General features: G+C 40.8%; 1 protein-coding gene across 8 annotated transcripts in view; it reads left to right on the top strand.

Annotated features, from left to right (window-relative positions):
- Window positions 1–15660, top strand: part of GMEB1 (glucocorticoid modulatory element binding protein 1) — a 37746-nt gene extending 22086 nt beyond the window's left edge. For all 8 annotated transcript variants that reach the window (XM_047871855.1, XM_047871858.1, XM_047871859.1 and 5 more), the window contains 5 exons: window positions 1147–1304; window positions 3942–4073; window positions 5358–5495; window positions 9228–9350; window positions 12432–15660. In XM_047871855.1, the coding sequence (XP_047727811.1) occupies window positions 1147–1304; window positions 3942–4073; window positions 5358–5495; window positions 9228–9350; window positions 12432–13132 (1252 nt within the window). In that variant the 3' untranslated portion in view covers window positions 13133–15660. The remainder of the gene's footprint in view (window positions 1–1146; window positions 1305–3941; window positions 4074–5357; window positions 5496–9227; window positions 9351–12431) is intronic.
- Window positions 15661–16690: the final 1030 nt, after the last annotated feature.

The raw sequence follows: 16690 nt of genomic DNA, 5'->3' as shown, positions 1-16690 counted from the left end.
TGATCTCAGTTCATGGGATCAAGCCCCAGGTGGGGCTCCCTGCTGACAGCATGGAGACTGCTTGAGGTTCTCTCTCTCCCTCTCTACCCTTTCCCTGCTCACATGCATGCTTACTCTCTCTGTCAATAAAAACAAAAACAAAAAAACCTAGACACCTATGTATGTAAACTTTAGTAGAAGAAAATATGCCAAAATGTTAGTTATCTCTGTGTTGTCGGATTCTTTAAATGGCAGTTGTTTTCTTTATAGTTTTCTGTATTTTCCACAGAAAAATGTTAATTTTTTTCTTCAAATATTATTTTAATAGAGACACATTAAAAAATTTTTCATTACAGATGATTTGTATGCAGAAATCAGTGGTTGAAGGAAATTGGGAAGGAATACTTTTAACTTTTATTTTTGTTGTTCTTGGCCGGTTCTTTTTTGCCCAAAAAAAACAAGCACATGCCAACTTTCCCCAAATGTAAACAGGAGTTAGAATGCTTGAAAGATCTTTAGTGAAAGCCAAGTCATGTTATAACATAGAGTATACTATAATTAAAATACCCCATGGGTTTGTTCATAGCCTATAATAACAATCTCTTGTGAATCCAGTTATAAGGGCGATTTATAGTAGGGTTTAGTATAATCAACTTTGCTCTGTATTTATAGGAGAGTTGCTATCCATCTTTGCTCTGTGTTTATAGGAGAGTTGCTACCTTTTTTTTAAGGAAAGAAATTGCTGAAGTTTTATGTCTCCAAAAGTGACAACAGATCTTGCTGGTCTAGGAATACTAATACATCAGAATCTCATCACAAAATTCTTATTCCCCTGTAGCATTTCTCAGTTGTGCTGGGATATGAACTAGTCTTTTCCCTTTTGGGTTTGGTTTCAATGAGATTCTATGGGGAAACTCAGCTGTTGTCAGGAGTGTGGACCTAAAGCTTGGTGATAACGGGAAATGAGAGAATACTCATAATGAGCAGACTAGGAATGTGGGTGGGACCAATGAAAATTATAATCCCAGTTAGAATTTTTGCAACCTAATGACTTAATGCTAATCTATAGAGTAGACTCAGCAACTTTGTCTCTCTTTGTCCCAGAGGCCTAGTTCCATCTAGATGAAGTGCAGGCTGAACTGATACTTCTTGTCTCCCTTTGCACAGGAAAATGATGGACTCCGGACAGATTGATTTTTACCAACATGACAAGGTTTGCTCCAATACCTGCAGAAGCACCAAATTTGATCTTCTTATCAGCAGTGCAAGAGCTCCGGTGCCAGGACAGCAGACAAGTGTGGTGCAGACACCCACTTCGGCCGATGGTAGGGGGTAGGAAACCACCTGAAAACCCACTGTGTTTTTTAGTAACACTTTCCCCTTATTTCTCTTTTGTGTTTCCTAATTTCAATTCTCATGAGCATTGTTGTCCTTGTAAAGTATGCTAATCTTGGGTACACTTTCATGCTTTAGAAATAGATCTGTTTTCTCCTAGATGATTCCTGTTGGCCAGACCTCCTTCCGTGTTTCTTTCCTATAATGCATGGTGAACATTAGAAAGATGGTTCAGTGGTTATTATGCTTATTCAGTGGTTTCACTTTGGTGCCACTTGGCGGATCTTTGAAATTAGATTGTTTTGAAAATCCTTTGCTCTACTAGTGGTCAAGGCAGGAAGGTGGATTAAAATAGTGAATGGTTTTCAACTGTTGAGCTGAGATGTATCAAAGATAATGTATGGTTGGCTGGACTGGACTCTAGAGACTCTGATATAAGGATCAAAGAGCTCTGCCTGGAAGGGATCCAGATAATCATGTTGAGGCTTCCTCACAAATGAGGCAGGATGGGCGTACACTTAACTTTGGTATCACTGACCTTGGGATTAGAGCTCTCTATCTCCAGGGAAGATGGACTCATGTGAGATAATTATTAGGGATTCAGTTAGTTCCAGGACACCTGGCTGGCTCAGTTGGAAGAGTGCACAACTCTTAATCTCAGGGTCATGAGTTCGAGCCCCACGCTGGGTGTAGAGATTACTTAAACAAACAAATTTAGGGGGAAAAAAAGGATTCAGTTAGTCCATCTGAAGACTTAGCACAGCTAAGATTCTTAGACTGTCTCAGCTACTTCCAGAAGACTTACATATGTGTTTCACAGAGTCACAAGGACACTAATGGATATAAGGGAAGTACATTTTTTAAAAATGACCTCTCAAGGTTTCTTGTGGTCAGCTCTAATATTCTGTGAGTAACCACTGGGTGAGTAGAAGCCAAATCTCTTGGAACTTAAGTTCCCTTTAGGAAAGTATAAAATGTCTAGCTGTTTGAATTTTTGGTCATGTGATTCTTCCACTTGGAAAGTAAAAACGATGAAATTATTTACTTCCTTTTTATTTGGCAAAAATTCCTTTAGTTTTGATTGTCCATATCAATATTACTTTTTGGCTTCATTACTGATATCCTCCAGCATGGGGAGTCCATACTTGTCCATATATCTACCTGGATCAGTTTGATTTTTCTCAATTGTCTTTGTTTAAAATCCTAATATATGAGGGGTGCCTGGCTGGCTCAGTTGGTAGAGCATGCAACTCCTGATCTTGGGGTTGTGAGTTTGAGCCCCATGTTGGGTGGAGAGATTGCTTAAAAAAATAAAAAATAAAAAAATAAGGGGCGCCTGGGTGGCTCAGTTGGTTAAGTGTCCGGCTTCGGCTCAGGTCATGATCTCATGGTCTGTGAGTTTGAGCCCCACGCTGGGCTCTGTGTGACAGCTCAGAGCCTGGAGCCTGTTTCGGATTCTGTGTCTCCCTCTCTCTCTCTGCCCCTCCCCTGTTCATGCTCTGTCTCTCTCTGTCTCAAAAACAAATAAAAAACATTAAAAAAAAATTAAAAAAAAATAAGTAAATGTTAAATAAATAAATAAATAAATAAATAAATAAATAAATAAATAATAGGGACACCTGGGTGGCTCAGTTGGTTAACTCAGCCTCTGACCCAGGCTCAGGTCATGATCTCACAGTTCATGAGTTCAAGCCCCATGTTGGGTTCTCTGCTGTCAGCACAGAGCCTACTTCGAATTCTTTGTCTCTCTCTCTCTCTGTCTCTCTCCCCTCCCCCACTCTCTCTCGAAAATAAACATTAAAAAATAAAATGTTATTATAAATATTAATAGCAAAATTTATTTTTATCTGTGAATCTGGTATTCATGGATCTCTTCTTCTCTGATTTGTTTTGGTCTCATTTCTCTTGCTTTCTCTTATATAGCCTGATAAATAAACGACAGCAATTTTTGATATTCTAGATGGTTAGTATCAAACATGCTTGTAGTAGGGCTCTTGGCTAAGCACCATACTTTTCTCTTAAATCATTTTAGATTCTTCTTATCCTCACTAAGTCTGGGGGAGCCAGCCTGGCAATCGTGCTCTCTTTCAGTCTTTCAAAAATATACCTGCTCAGGGAGCAAATTGCTCTTTTGTGATTTTGTAAGTTATCTTTCACTTTCTATTCAGAGTAAGAAGAAAGCATTCTCTTTTGCAAGGCAGGTTTTCTTTAGAAAATTCAGCATTTGGGGCGCCTGGATGGCTCAGTTGTTTTAAGTGTCTGACTTTGGCTCAGGTCATGGTCTCACGGGTTCATGAGTTTGAGCCCCGCATCAGACTCTCTGCTCTTAGTGCAGAACCTGCTTCAGATACTCTGTCTTTCTCTCTCTCAGCCCCTCCCCTGCTTGCACATGTGCACGCATTCTCTCCCTCTCTCTCAAAAATAAATAAACGGTAAAGAAAAAAATCCAATATTCATCCTTGCTTACAATTCTAGTTTTTAATATATGGACCTACAGGCAAAAGGCCAGAATGTTAAAATAACAGGTTGTTTTTTTGTTTTTTTTTTTTTTTAGCTATATGAGATAAAGGATAGCTATGACTTTTTCATGAAATTCACTGACTTTACCTCTAATGGACTGCTTTTAGGTAGCATCACACAGATTGCCATCTCGGAAGAGAGCATGGAAGAGGCAGGGCTGGAATGGAACTCAGCTCTCACTGCTGCTGTCACCATGGCTACAGAGGAGGGTGTGAAGAAAGACTCAGAGGAAATTTCAGGTACTTTACTACGAGGCTGAGATATCTTGCAGGGTTTTGTGCCCCTTCTCACCATTATGATTATGGACACAGAAGGCCTCTTAATTACTTTTTCTGGTTTTTCTCATGCATATTAATACTAATTATAGCTGCACAAATTGTATTTTAATGCATGCAACAACAGCCCTGCACAGTCACATTTTACATAGGAAGAAATTGAGATTCAGAAGGGTTCAGCAGCTTGCCTAAGACCTGTCACACCACCAGTAGTGTCAGAGCTGAATTCAGCTGTTTGACTCTGTAGTCCAATGCTTTTCATCCTGTCAGCCTCCAACTTTGGAACGTTTCTTAGATAAACCAAGTAGCAAGATGTTAGAAGAAAAAATTAGGTAGCAGGTGGTATAGAGGATGATGATTAATGATGATTCACTTACAGGGGACCAGGAGATGTTTCATATCATCCTCCATTCGTTAATTCACTTAAACAGTATTTATTGCTGCCTATTTTCAGTTGACACTGTTGCCAACATAGATGAAAAGGCATAGCCTCTGCCCTCAGGGAGTTTATAATCCCCCCTATTCAGCTGTCTCATTTTATTTTTGCAAATATAGTACTAGAGGGAGTATAGTTGACCTTTGAGCAATGTGGCAGTTAGGGGCACCAACCCGCTGTGCAGTTGAAAATCTGTGTGTAAATTTTGACCCCTCCCCCAAAAACTTTACAAGCCTTCCTGAAAACATAGTCAATTAGCATATGTTATATGTATTATATACTATAGTCTTACAATAAAGTAAGATAGAGAAAAGAAAATGTTATTAAGAAAATCATAAGAAAAATAAATTTACATCACTTGTACTGTATTATTAAAAAAAATCCGTATATGAGTGAACGCTCACAGTTCAAACCGACTTGTACAAGGCTTAACTGTATATCTTTAATTTAATATCTTTATTGTTTAACTTTTAAGATATTAAATACTATTTAATTTTAAATTATTTAAGTAAATAATATTTAATATTTGTTTAATGTAATGTCTTTATTAGAGGAAGATACCTGCCCCCTATAGCCAGAGCCATGACAAATTGAGACAATTATCTCAAGTCCCTATGTTGCCAAAGAGGCCAAATAACTGGGTGCCAACTCAAGGAGGCAGCCGGTACCCTAAAAGCTTCTTCCCTTTTCCGAGAAATGGCCCAACAAGAAATTATTTCAAATTGAAGTAATTTCGAGTTTAACTTGTAGACATGTGCCTAGGTGTATGTAGCATCCCTTGTTTACCCTCTGTCTTATCCCTCTTGTGTCAGAGGACACTTTGATGTTCTGGAAAGGAATAGCTGATGTAGGACTGATGGAAGAGGTTGTCTGCAATATACAGAAGGAAATAGAGGAGCTACTCAGGGGAGTTCAGCAGCGGCTCATTCAGGCTCCCTTCCAGGTAACAGGTAAGTACACCAATTCTAGCAGTAGTGATCATTTTATTAAATGTTAACAACTGTAGACAGATCTTGTTAGCCTCATGAAAACACTGGCATATAGGCATTATGATCCTAATTTTACAGATTAGGAAACTAAGGCTCATAAAGGTTGTTTGTCCATAGTTCATAATGAGGTTTTGAACTCAAGTCTGGTCATGCTTTTTCCATAGGTAATTTTTGCCTTTATAAATGGTGCCAGAAAGCATGCTATTACATATATATATATATATATATATATATATATATATATATATATATGGAGGGAGAGAGAGAGAGGGAGAATGTGAGTCAGTCTAAAAATTGGGAAAAATCTATCTGGTTTTAGACAAGTCTCATCTTCTATTAGTTTAAGGTTTCCAGAACTATTGTGTTCACTTAATAGCTGTTTCTGAATACCCATAGGGTTCTTGCTGCTGTGCATAATGTAAAAGGATGTTCTAATCATCTGATACAAAAGGGTCATGATGATGGGGCACCTGGCTGGCTCAGTCAGTGGAGCATGTGACTCTTAATCTCGGGGCCTTGGGTTTGAGCCCTACATTGGGGGTAGAGTTTACTTAAAAGAGAGGGGGGTCATAATGATATCTCATAACCTTGTGTGTCAGTGAGATCTTAAAGTTGTTAGTTGTGTCTTATTATTATCTTATTGTGTCTTTATAATTCATACATTATATAAATACACTTAAACTTTACAGTAAAACTTTATGTGCTTGGAGTGTAAAAAAAAAAAGACAAGTAATATAGAAAGCAGGGATGACTCTTTTAGATAGGGTGGTCAAGGAAGGTCTCATGTGATGAGCTGGGAGAAGGAACATTCTAGGCAGAAGGAACAAAGACTTCGAAGTTGCAATAGGCCTGATACGTTTAAAGCATTATAGAAGCTCTGATTCCACCACAGTGGAATAAGATACAAAAGTGATAGGTGATGAGGCTGGAGAGGAATAGGGAGCAAAGTTTAGATAAGCTTTGTTAGAACTTTGGTTTTATTTTAAGGTGATGCTAAGCCATCATACTGATTTTGAGCAGGAGAGTGATGTAATAAGATTTATATTCTTAAATTTTTATTAGTATTTTTTAATGTTTATTTAATTATTTTGAGAGAGAGGGAGAGAGAATGGGAGCAGGGGAGGGACAGAGAGAGGAAGAGAGAGAGACCCAAGTAGGCTCCACAATGTCAGCACAGAGCTCTACCCAGGACTGGATTCCACAAACTGTGAGATAACCTAAGTTGAGATCAAAAGCTGGACACTTAACCGACTGAGCCACCCAGGTGCCCCTATTTTTTATTTTTTAAGTAGGCTTCATGCCCAGCGCAGAGCCCAACATGGGGCTTGACTCACAACCTTGAGATCAAGACCTGAAGTAAGATCAAGAGTCACACACTTGGGGCACCTTGGTGGCTCAGTCGGTTAAGCATCCGAGTTTGGCTCAGGTCGTGATCTCACGCTTTGTGGGTTGAAGCCCCGTGTTGCGCTCTGTGCTGACAGCTTGGAGCCTGGAGCCTGCTTTGGATTCTGTGTCTCCCTCGCTTTGTGCCCCTCCCCTGCTCACACTCTGCCTTTCTCTCTCTGTCTCTCTCTCTCTCAAAAATAAATAAACGTTTAAAAAAATTTAAAAAAAAAAGTCACACACTTAACTGACTGAGCCACCCAGGTGCACCAGATTTATTTATTTATTTACATATATAAATTTACAAATATACAATTTACAAATATAAATTTTTTTAATGTTTATTTTTGAGAGAGAGAGAGAGTGTGTGCAAGCGGGGGAGGGGCAAAAAGAGGGAGACACAGAATCTGAAGCAGGCTCCAGGCTTTGAGCTGTCAGCCCAGAGCTTGATGCAGAGCTTGAACCTACAAACTGTGAGGTCATGACCTGAGCTGAAGACAGATGCTTAACTGCCTGAGCCACCCAGGTGCCCCTCTTTATAATTTTTTATATATTTATATATTTTAGATTTTTAAAAGATCACTTTGGTTGCTATATGGAGAACAAACTGTATGGAGCAAGAAATCATTTGGGAGACTTCTGAAGGAATTGATCCAGACAAGAGATTATGGTGGCATGGATTAGGGTGAATAGTGGTAGATCTGGCAAGAAGTAATCATATCGGAGATATATTTTGAATGTGGAACTGACAGGTCTTGCTGATGGATTGGATATAGGGTAAAAGAGAAAGAAAGAAATCCAGGAGGACTCATACATTTTTGGCCTGAGCCATGAATGATGATACCATTTCCTGAGATGAAGATCAGTGGGAGAGGACATCAAGTTTTTTTGTTTTTAAATGTTTATTTTGAGAGAGAGAGAGTGAGAGCAAGCGAGTGTGGGGGAGGGACAGAGAGAGAAGGGGACAGAGTCTGTGGCAGGCTTCAGGCTCTGAGCTGTCAGCACAGAGACTGATATGGGGCTTGAACTCATGAACTGTGAGATTATGACCTGAGTCAAAGTCAGATGCTTAACCAACTGAGTCACTCAGGCACCCCTGCTTTTTTTTTTTTTTTTTTTTTTTCAGTTAGGCTCCATGCCCATTGTGGGGCTTGAGCTCGTGACCCTAAGATCGGGAGTTACATTCTTTTCCAGCTGAGCCAGCCGGGTGCCCTTCAAAATTAGTTTGTTTGTTTTTAAAACTTTTTAAGTTTATCTATTTTGAGAGAGACAGAAAGACGGGCAGAGAGAGAGGGAGAGAAAGAATCCCAAGCAGGCTCTGCACTGTCAGTGTGGTACCCAACGCAGGGCTTGATCCCACGAACTGTGAGATGATGTCCTGAACTGAAATCAAGAGTCAGACACTTAACCAACTGAGCCACCCAGGTGCCCCTCAAAATTAGTTTTGAGTTGAGACATCTGGCTGGCTCAGTCAGAGCATGTGACTTGTGATCTCAGGGTCATGAGTTCAAGCCCCATGTTAAGCATAGAACTTACTTAAAAAAAAAAGAAAGAAAAAAATGAATTTTGACTTGCTAAATGCTTATGAGGCCTTCAAATGGAGATGTCACTGAGCTAGATGGAATTATGAATCTGGTATGCAGGAAAGAAGTCAGGGCTAGAGACCTGCATGTGGGAGTTCTCAGCATGCATGTGTTATTTAAAAGCATGGAACTGGATGAGATGACTGTGGAAAAGAGTTGTAGGTGGAGAAGTGATCTGAGTTAAGGAAGTAATGACCACAACTAGTGACAACTCTTTCAAGAAGTTTTGTATAAAAAGGAACAGAGATAATATTATGAATAACCTTGCATACTAGTTCCCACTCCACCCTTAAAATATGATATTTCTAATCTTCGTATCTGTCTTGCCAAGTAAGTATTATTAATCCCCTTTGTTTCTGATGAGAAAACTAAGGACTGAAATGACTTATCCAAGTTCATACAGATAGGAAGAAATTGTAAACCCAAGATTCAAACTTAGTTCTATCTAGCACAGTCACCGTGTTTTCTAAACCAAAAGTCATAACTTACAGCCAGATACAGGATTTTTTTCTTATTTTTGTATTTATTTATATGGAAATATGTATAAATTTGTAACAATTAAATCAAAGTTAATTATACATGTGATAAATCTTGGCTAATTTTTTTTAGAAATGCAATTAGAATAGTCCCATCATTTCTGGGTTGTTTCATATTTATAAGCAGAACAACAGAAAGCTGGGGGAACACTTGTGTTTTAACTTGACAGGCATGTCTTTGTTTTAAATAGATGCTGCTGTTCTCAACAATGTAGCACATACATTTGGCCTGATGGACACAGTAAAGAAGGTTTTGGACAACAGGAGGAACCAAGTAGAGCAGGGAGAAGAGCAGTTTCTCTACACTCTGACAGGTGTGTATAACTTCTGTCTCTTCTTAGATGATATTATACTAATATCCTTGAGTCTTGCCATCTCTTTTTGGACTTCTGTTGGGACTGGCTTCTTTTCTTTCTTCCTCCTTCTGTATCTTTTGGAGGATTAAGATGTCTGCTCAATTGCTCCATTAATCCAATAACATTAGTGGCAGAAGAAACAAATTGGCCTTTGTCTTTGTTACATTATTGATACTGCATCTTTTGATAAATATAAATTTAGCACCTTCTCCATTATTTGCAGTAATCAGAACTTATGAACACATAAATAATTTAACTCTTTTTATCAAGTAATTAATTTGTGCTAGTGCCAGACTAGGTTTTAGAAATATCATGTTGACTGAGACAGCCCCACTCTCCACATGGTCTTTAAGTAATTCAAGGAATTATCAGTAGTAACTGAGGCATATAGTGGGTATGGTAGAAGAAGAAAGGGAGCTGTCACTTATACCTGGAGAGAATTAAGAAAAGGTTTTGGGGAGGTAAGGCAGGTGAAAAATATAAAACAAGTCAGAGGTATGGATTATCACCCTTTGAATGATGTAAGATATATTACAGTCATGAAGCCAAAAGGCAAAAGATTATTCAGCAAGAGAAGAACAATTTATGTTGTCTTAAATTTATTTTTATATTATAAAATATACGTTAAATATTTTAAAGTTCATTTATTTTGAGAGAGGGAGAGAGAGAACGAGCGTGTGCGTGCGCATGCGTAGGGAAGGGGCAGCGAAGGAGGGGTGGAGAGAGAGAATCCTAAGCAGGCTCCACAGGCTTAGTGTAGAGCTAGATGTGGGGCTTGAACCCATGAACCATGAGATCATCACCTAATCCGAAATCAAGATTTGGACGCTTAATGGACTGAGCCACCCAGGTGCCTCTTTTTTATGCTCTTTTAAACTACTTCCCAGGATTGGGGTGCCTGTGTGGCTTGGTTAAACGACTGACTTTGGCTCAGGTCATGATCTCATGGTTCATGGGTTCCAGCTCTGTGCTGGCAGCCTGGAGCCTGGAACCGGCTTTGGATTCTGTGTCTCCCTTTCTCTCTGCCCCTCCCCCACCTCTCAAAAGTGAATAAACATAAAAAAAATTTTTTTAGGGGCACCTGGGTGGCTCAGTAGGTTAAGCTTCCGACTTTGGCTCAGGTCATGATCTCACGGTTCTTGGGTTCGAGCCCCATGTCGGGCTCTGTGCTGACAGTTCAGAGCCTGGAGCCTGCTTCATATCCTGTGTCTCCCTGTCTCTCTGCCCCTCCCCCTGCTCACACTCTGTCTCTCTCTCTCTCAAAAATAAATAAACATTAAAAAAATTAAAAAAAATTTTTTTTAAACTACTTCCCAGGACTAAGCTTCAGGTTAAATGGTATTAACTGTCTCTCTCTCTCTCTCTCTCTCTCTCTCTCAAAAATAAATAAACATTAAAAAAAAAGTTAAAAAAAAAATCGGGCACCTGGGTGGGTCAGTCAGCTAAGTGTCCAACTTGGGCTCAGGTCATGATCTCACGGTCTGTGAGTTTGAGCCCCGCGTCGGGCTCTGTGCTGACAGCTCAGAGCCTGGAGCCTGCATCGGAGTCTGTGTTTCCCTCTCTCTCTGCCCCTCCCCCACTCGTGCCCTGTCTCTTTCTCTCTCAAAAATAAATAAACATTAAAAAAAATTTTTTTAAATGGTATTAAAATTTTTTTTATGCATTTTTGTGACCTGTTGCCAAATTTCCAAGATTATACCAACTTATGTCACCATTTTGAGCACACAAACATTGGATGCTGTTACTTAAAATATTCTCTGATTTAACTTTTTAAAAAATTATAGATGTAGTTGTTCTTGCTTACTACTGACAATGGAAACAATGCAGTATTTTGTAACTTATAAGGCAGTATTTAAAATTTTTTGAATGTTCTTGATTCCTACTTACTCCTTTATTCCAAGCAAGGAATTAACTTGCTCTTGGTGTTCCAAAGGGAACAAAGTGCCCTACAGTTGTAACTGATTATTTGTTGAATGCTTCTCAGGTACTAAGCAATAGAGGAAGTTCTGGTATAGAACCAGACTCACCAGTGGTCACCAGGTTGGATTGTACATTGGGAGAGGGATAGTGATAGACATATTGTGGTGGGAAAGCACACCCACCACTTCTGTGGTTGGTCATCAGAAGACTTTTGCCTTGGCCCAAGTTCTGAGACCTTAAGTCACTTTACCCCTATGGATCCCTGTTAAAATTAATGTGTTAGAGGGGTGCCTGGTTGGCTCAGTTGATTAAGTGTCCAACTTAAGCTCAGGTCATGATTTCATGGCTCATGAGTTCAAGCCCTGTATTGGACTTACTGCTGTCAGCACAGAGCCCATTTCTGATCCTCTGTCCCTGTCTCTCTCTGTGACCCATCGCCCGCTTTCTCTCTCTCTCTGTCTCTCTCTCTCTCTCTCTCTCTCTCTCTCTCAAATAAACATTAAAAAAATAAACTCTAAGACCTCTTTTTAGTTCTGTAATTCCTAGAGACTTCTATAACTTTCTGTATACTTCTCTGGGTGCTAATGGTAGACTAAGACCATTGGTAGACTAAGATTACCAGAAAGATGATCCTGTCTTGAAAAACAGTTTAGGAATCATTGTTTTGTTTTGTTTTGCTTTGTTTTGTTTTGTTTTTTGAGTAGGGGGGGAGCAGCCATTGTAGCTCCTCTGTAGGCCCATGTTAGTTCCAAAGGGATTGTGCAGATACTCCTTATTTTTACCTGTAGACCCAAGGTGGGTATCTATAAGCTGTAAAATCAACTGGAGGCTTGTTTTGCATTTTGGTGACAGGTGACAAAATGCCACAGGTGCTTCTAAGGTTGAGCTATAGTAGGATCACAGCCTGAGAAAGATTCTGAATCGTTGCCCTGCCTATAATCAAGCAATGAAATGCAATGGCTGCAAGGATTTTTTAAATCATCCAGTTTGGTTTCTTCTTTTGAGAACAATGAAGCTACACAGTGGCAAAACCAGAACAAGACCTCAGGTTTCCTGACTCCGTTTACTCTCTCCAAGACTATACTTCTCTCCATACAAAGTCTGTCTTTTTTTCCACAGAGTTGGAACGCCAGTTGGAAGAGCAGAAGAAGCAAGCTCAGGATCACAGGCTGAAATCCCAGACCGTTCAAAATGTGGTACTGATGCCTGTGAGCACTCCTAAGCCTCCAAAAAGGCCCCGGCTCCAGCGGCCAGCTTCTACCACAGTCCTGAGCCCTTCTCCTCCGGTCCAGCAGCCTCAGTTCACAGTCATCTCACCCATCACCATCACCCCAGTGGGCCAGTCATTTTCCATGGGCAATATTCCAGTGGCCACCCTCAGCCAGGGCTCCAGTCCTGTGACTGTTCACACACTGCCTTCTGGCCCTCAGCTCTTCCGCTATGCCACAGTGGTCTCCTCTGCCAAGAGCAGCTCACCAGACACAGTGACCATCCATCCTTCATCTAGCTTAGCACTGCTAAGCTCCACTGCCATGCAGGATGGGAGTACCCTGGGCAACATGACCACCATGGTGAGCCCCGTGGAGCTGGTGGCCATGGAGTCCGGCTTGACCTCGGCAATCCAGGCTGTTGAAAGCACCTCGGAAGATGGGCAGACCATCATTGAGATTGACCCAGCCCCAGACCCAGAGGCTGAGGATACTGAGGGCAAAGCAGTTATTTTGGAGACAGAGCTGAGGACTGAGGAGAAAGTTGTGGCTGAGATGGAAGACCACCAGCATCAAGTCCACAATGTGGAGATTGTGGTCTTAGAGGATTAACTGGGGATCTCAGGGCCAGGAGATATGCTTTGGTTTGGAATTTTAATTATTTGTTTATTTTTATCATTGTCCCACTCATTTCCACATAGGATCCTTTTTTTAAAACAAAATCTCATTGTTCTAACTGAAAATGTTGGGTCCCTCCCTCCCCCTCATTGAAAAACGGACAAAAACAAGCTGTCCTTCCGGAAGTTGAGAGTAGGTCACTCAATGTCTAAATCCTTTTACGCAAAGAAAGTTAGTTCTTTTAGGGGAGGCATCAAGACAACCAGAAACCCTGTCCGGAAAGCCCTTTCCAGGCTAGTCTGTCTTTGTACACGTGCGGTTTTATTTTTGTAAAGATGCATTGGCCAAACTCTGGGACGCAAATCTGACACTGGAAGGCAACCCACCTGCACATGGATGCAGAGGATACTTTATTTTGTATCCTGGAAAGGGCCCTCAGAGGCTAGTGCAAAACTCTGAAACAAAAGCAAGTTGAACTGTGCTGGGAGGGGAAGGTGGCATACCAGCAGCAGCTTGAAAAGGGAAGTGCTTTGGTCAGGATGGGGCAAGGAAATTATCTTACTTCCAGAAGTGCAACTGATGCCTTTTGATATCTCTAAGGGGTTACTACCATGGGTGCCATTTTGAGGAGAGGCCAGTAATAAGTGGAAGGGCACATCTCCGTGGAGCAAGTGGCATCAGGGGCCTGGGGCCTGTAACTTTGCAGAAATAGAAATCTGGGTTTCAAGCTCACTTTCCCCTCCTTCCCCAATTTTGTCAAAGCACTTAACCCCCCTAAACTAGGATCAATCCATTCATTTGCAAACTATGTGATGTGGTGTAAATTTCTCTGGTTCCTGGACTGTGGCTGTCATGGAGGTGGGGCTCCAAGGCCATAGTTTTTATTGCATGACTCCGGGTGCAGGGTAGTTCCTCATCCAGACCAGCTGCCCTTTTTGGTGGGGCCCTTTTTTGGCTTTGGAACCAAAAGCAGCCACTCATTTGGTGCTTCCTCTTGTTCTCCCTTCCATCCCTCAACTGTTAATGGCATCTGTCTCCTGGATCCCACGCTCTTCAGCTTTTTGGCTGATTTGGAGAACAGTGACAGGTGTCTGCCTGCCTTCATCCTCTTTTAGATTCATTTATACCACAGATGTTTCTGTGAGATATTGAGCTCTTAAAAAAAAACAAAACAAAACAAAACAAAAAAAACACCTTAGGCTTGGCAGAGAAGACTCAACAGCCCCAGCCTATCCTGAGGCAACAAGTAGATGTCTCCTCCTGAGCGAGCTGGACTCCCTGGGAAAGAAGCATTGTCTGCAACATTATATTATAGGAAATGTACCAGGAATGTCAATAATAATATCTTTGGGGGGTGTTGTTATTATTATTTTTTTTTATGTTGTTTGTATGTTTAGAGCTGGGCCATTTTCTGTGCTGTGATTCCTGCTCTTTGACCATTTTCAGTGTTTGGGGCAAGAGTGGACCCTGGTTTTTATTTCTTTGATTGCATTGTTTACTGCACTAGATAAAATATAGGGAAACTGCAGACAATTTAAAGGAAAAACAGGTCAAAAAGAAAGCACACACCTTAGGAGTGGGAGGTTTTTTTGTTTTTTTGTTTTTTTAATTAAAAGCAAAACTTTGGCTTATAGTTTTCTTTTTTTTTTTTAAGAGGGCACCCACTTGAAGCCATGTTTCTTCCAACAGATGTTGGAAACCTTGTTGTCATGCAAGTGAAGACTGCATTCTGCCGTCTTTCTGATGGCTTTAATAGCTAAAGAAGCCCTCTAACTTGGGAGGGCAATCTTAAAAGCCTTAAGGGTGAGATTTCTTAACCCCATATAATTGTGGCTTTCAGCTTTAAAATTGTCTGGGGTTTTACTTTTCTCTTCAAAATGTTCAATAGATGTAGCAATCAGCTTAAAACAAACCTTTGGCCCTTTAGCGAGGGAAGTGGCTTTTATTATTGCTTCTTTAGGTGTTCTGATGGTACATAAACAAAACCAAAATTTCAGTTTAAGCCTAAAACTGCTACTTGACCCTAGGAAGGCACATGTCACCCCTATCGTGGTTTTTAGGGACACTTTTCTCTTTCCCAGAAATGCAAGGTCCGATTCAGGACAGAGGGGGAGCCCTGGAGAACACCCACACACTAGCTCAGGTTCCTTTCTTTCTTCTGTCAGCTGTTGTTGGTAGTGTTTTAAAGCAGTGTGAGCATCATGCTTCCAAAGTCAAGAGATCTTTTCCTCCTAAAGACAGAGCCTGTTTACTTGCACTATCTGAATATTCCGGCTGGTGGAAATACACAAGCTTTGTTGTTTTCCTGGTCTTCCAATAGCCTGTCATTATTGCTAGCTGCTGTGGCACCTGTTGTGTGGGGGTTTCCTCAGAGCCCTGGTCTAAATGATCTCAGACAGCGTGAGAAATATGCAAGCCATTGGTATGTGCACAAGCAGTTGCAATGAATCATTCCTCAGGCTGACTTGGCAGTAGCCATCTATATTTCTGTTCATTCATTAAATAAACATTTATAAGTACCATCTACGTGCCAGGCTTTGTGCTAGGCACTGGCAGTACAGAGATGAAGACAGAGTTCCTGCACTCAAGGACTTCATACTTCGGAGGTTGTCTGGAGTTAAGAACTATATTTCAATTTAATTGGTTTCTTTTGTAATCCTATGTATTTTATTCCATGCACTGAAAAACATTGTTCTGCAAATTAGCCCATAGGTTTCGACAGACTACGAGAGGCACAACAAAGTTAAGCCTTTTCTAGTGAGATACTGAAACATCATCATATTGGGGTAAGTGCAGTGATAGAGCTACTGGCTGGGAGCTGAGAAGAAAGGATCAGGGACCTGACCCAGCTTAGGGATAGGGGTCAGCAAATATGGGAGTACTTCCTGGAGAAGGTGTATACCTAAACTAATTTAGCAGAGACCATTTTTGGCTAGGTGTTTTTTTTCTTTTTTTGTACTCTATTTCAAGTAGTTGGTCTTATTTATACAAGAGGGGGAAAAAATCCTTAGTCTTTTGCTGCCTCTGCCTCCAGAGCTAGGCAGAATCAGCAGCATGGGCTGTCTCCTGAGAGCATCCCACTGGGAAAAGCCGAGTCATGCGTCAGCTTCTCAGAATTTCCATCAGAGGAATCCAGTGCCGGACTGGAGGTTAGCTGGTAGAAGGTGAATGTCCCAAACCTTCCTGCCATGTGGTTTCCACAAAGGCCTTGGAGTCAACTGTACAACGGTCATACCTTAGTTATGTCCCTCCCTCATTCTTCTCCTTTCAATTGCTAGGCTCCTTCCCTATTCCCACCCCCAAAACAAAACAACTCCCAGTTATTCTGAAGTAAAAAAATGGACAATATACTTGAATAATCAAGATTCAAAGCCACTTCACATGAAGTTTCTTGCACGCTTCTGTCCACATTAAGGAAGGAAGACTAATGTTAATACAATTATCTTGGAAATTGGTACTCAGTTCAGGTGGTCTGCCACTGTGGTGGTGGCATTTTATCCCGTTTCATGAAAGGCCCTATGGTAAGTCTGTGTGGTGGGAAATACTAGTATT

Source organism: Prionailurus viverrinus, chromosome C1, assembly GCF_022837055.1.
Source record: "Prionailurus viverrinus isolate Anna chromosome C1, UM_Priviv_1.0, whole genome shotgun sequence".
NCBI lineage: Eukaryota > Metazoa > Chordata > Mammalia > Carnivora > Felidae > Prionailurus > Prionailurus viverrinus.
The sequence above is the reverse complement of the archived record's forward strand: the minus strand, read 5'-3'. Positions and strand labels throughout refer to the sequence as shown.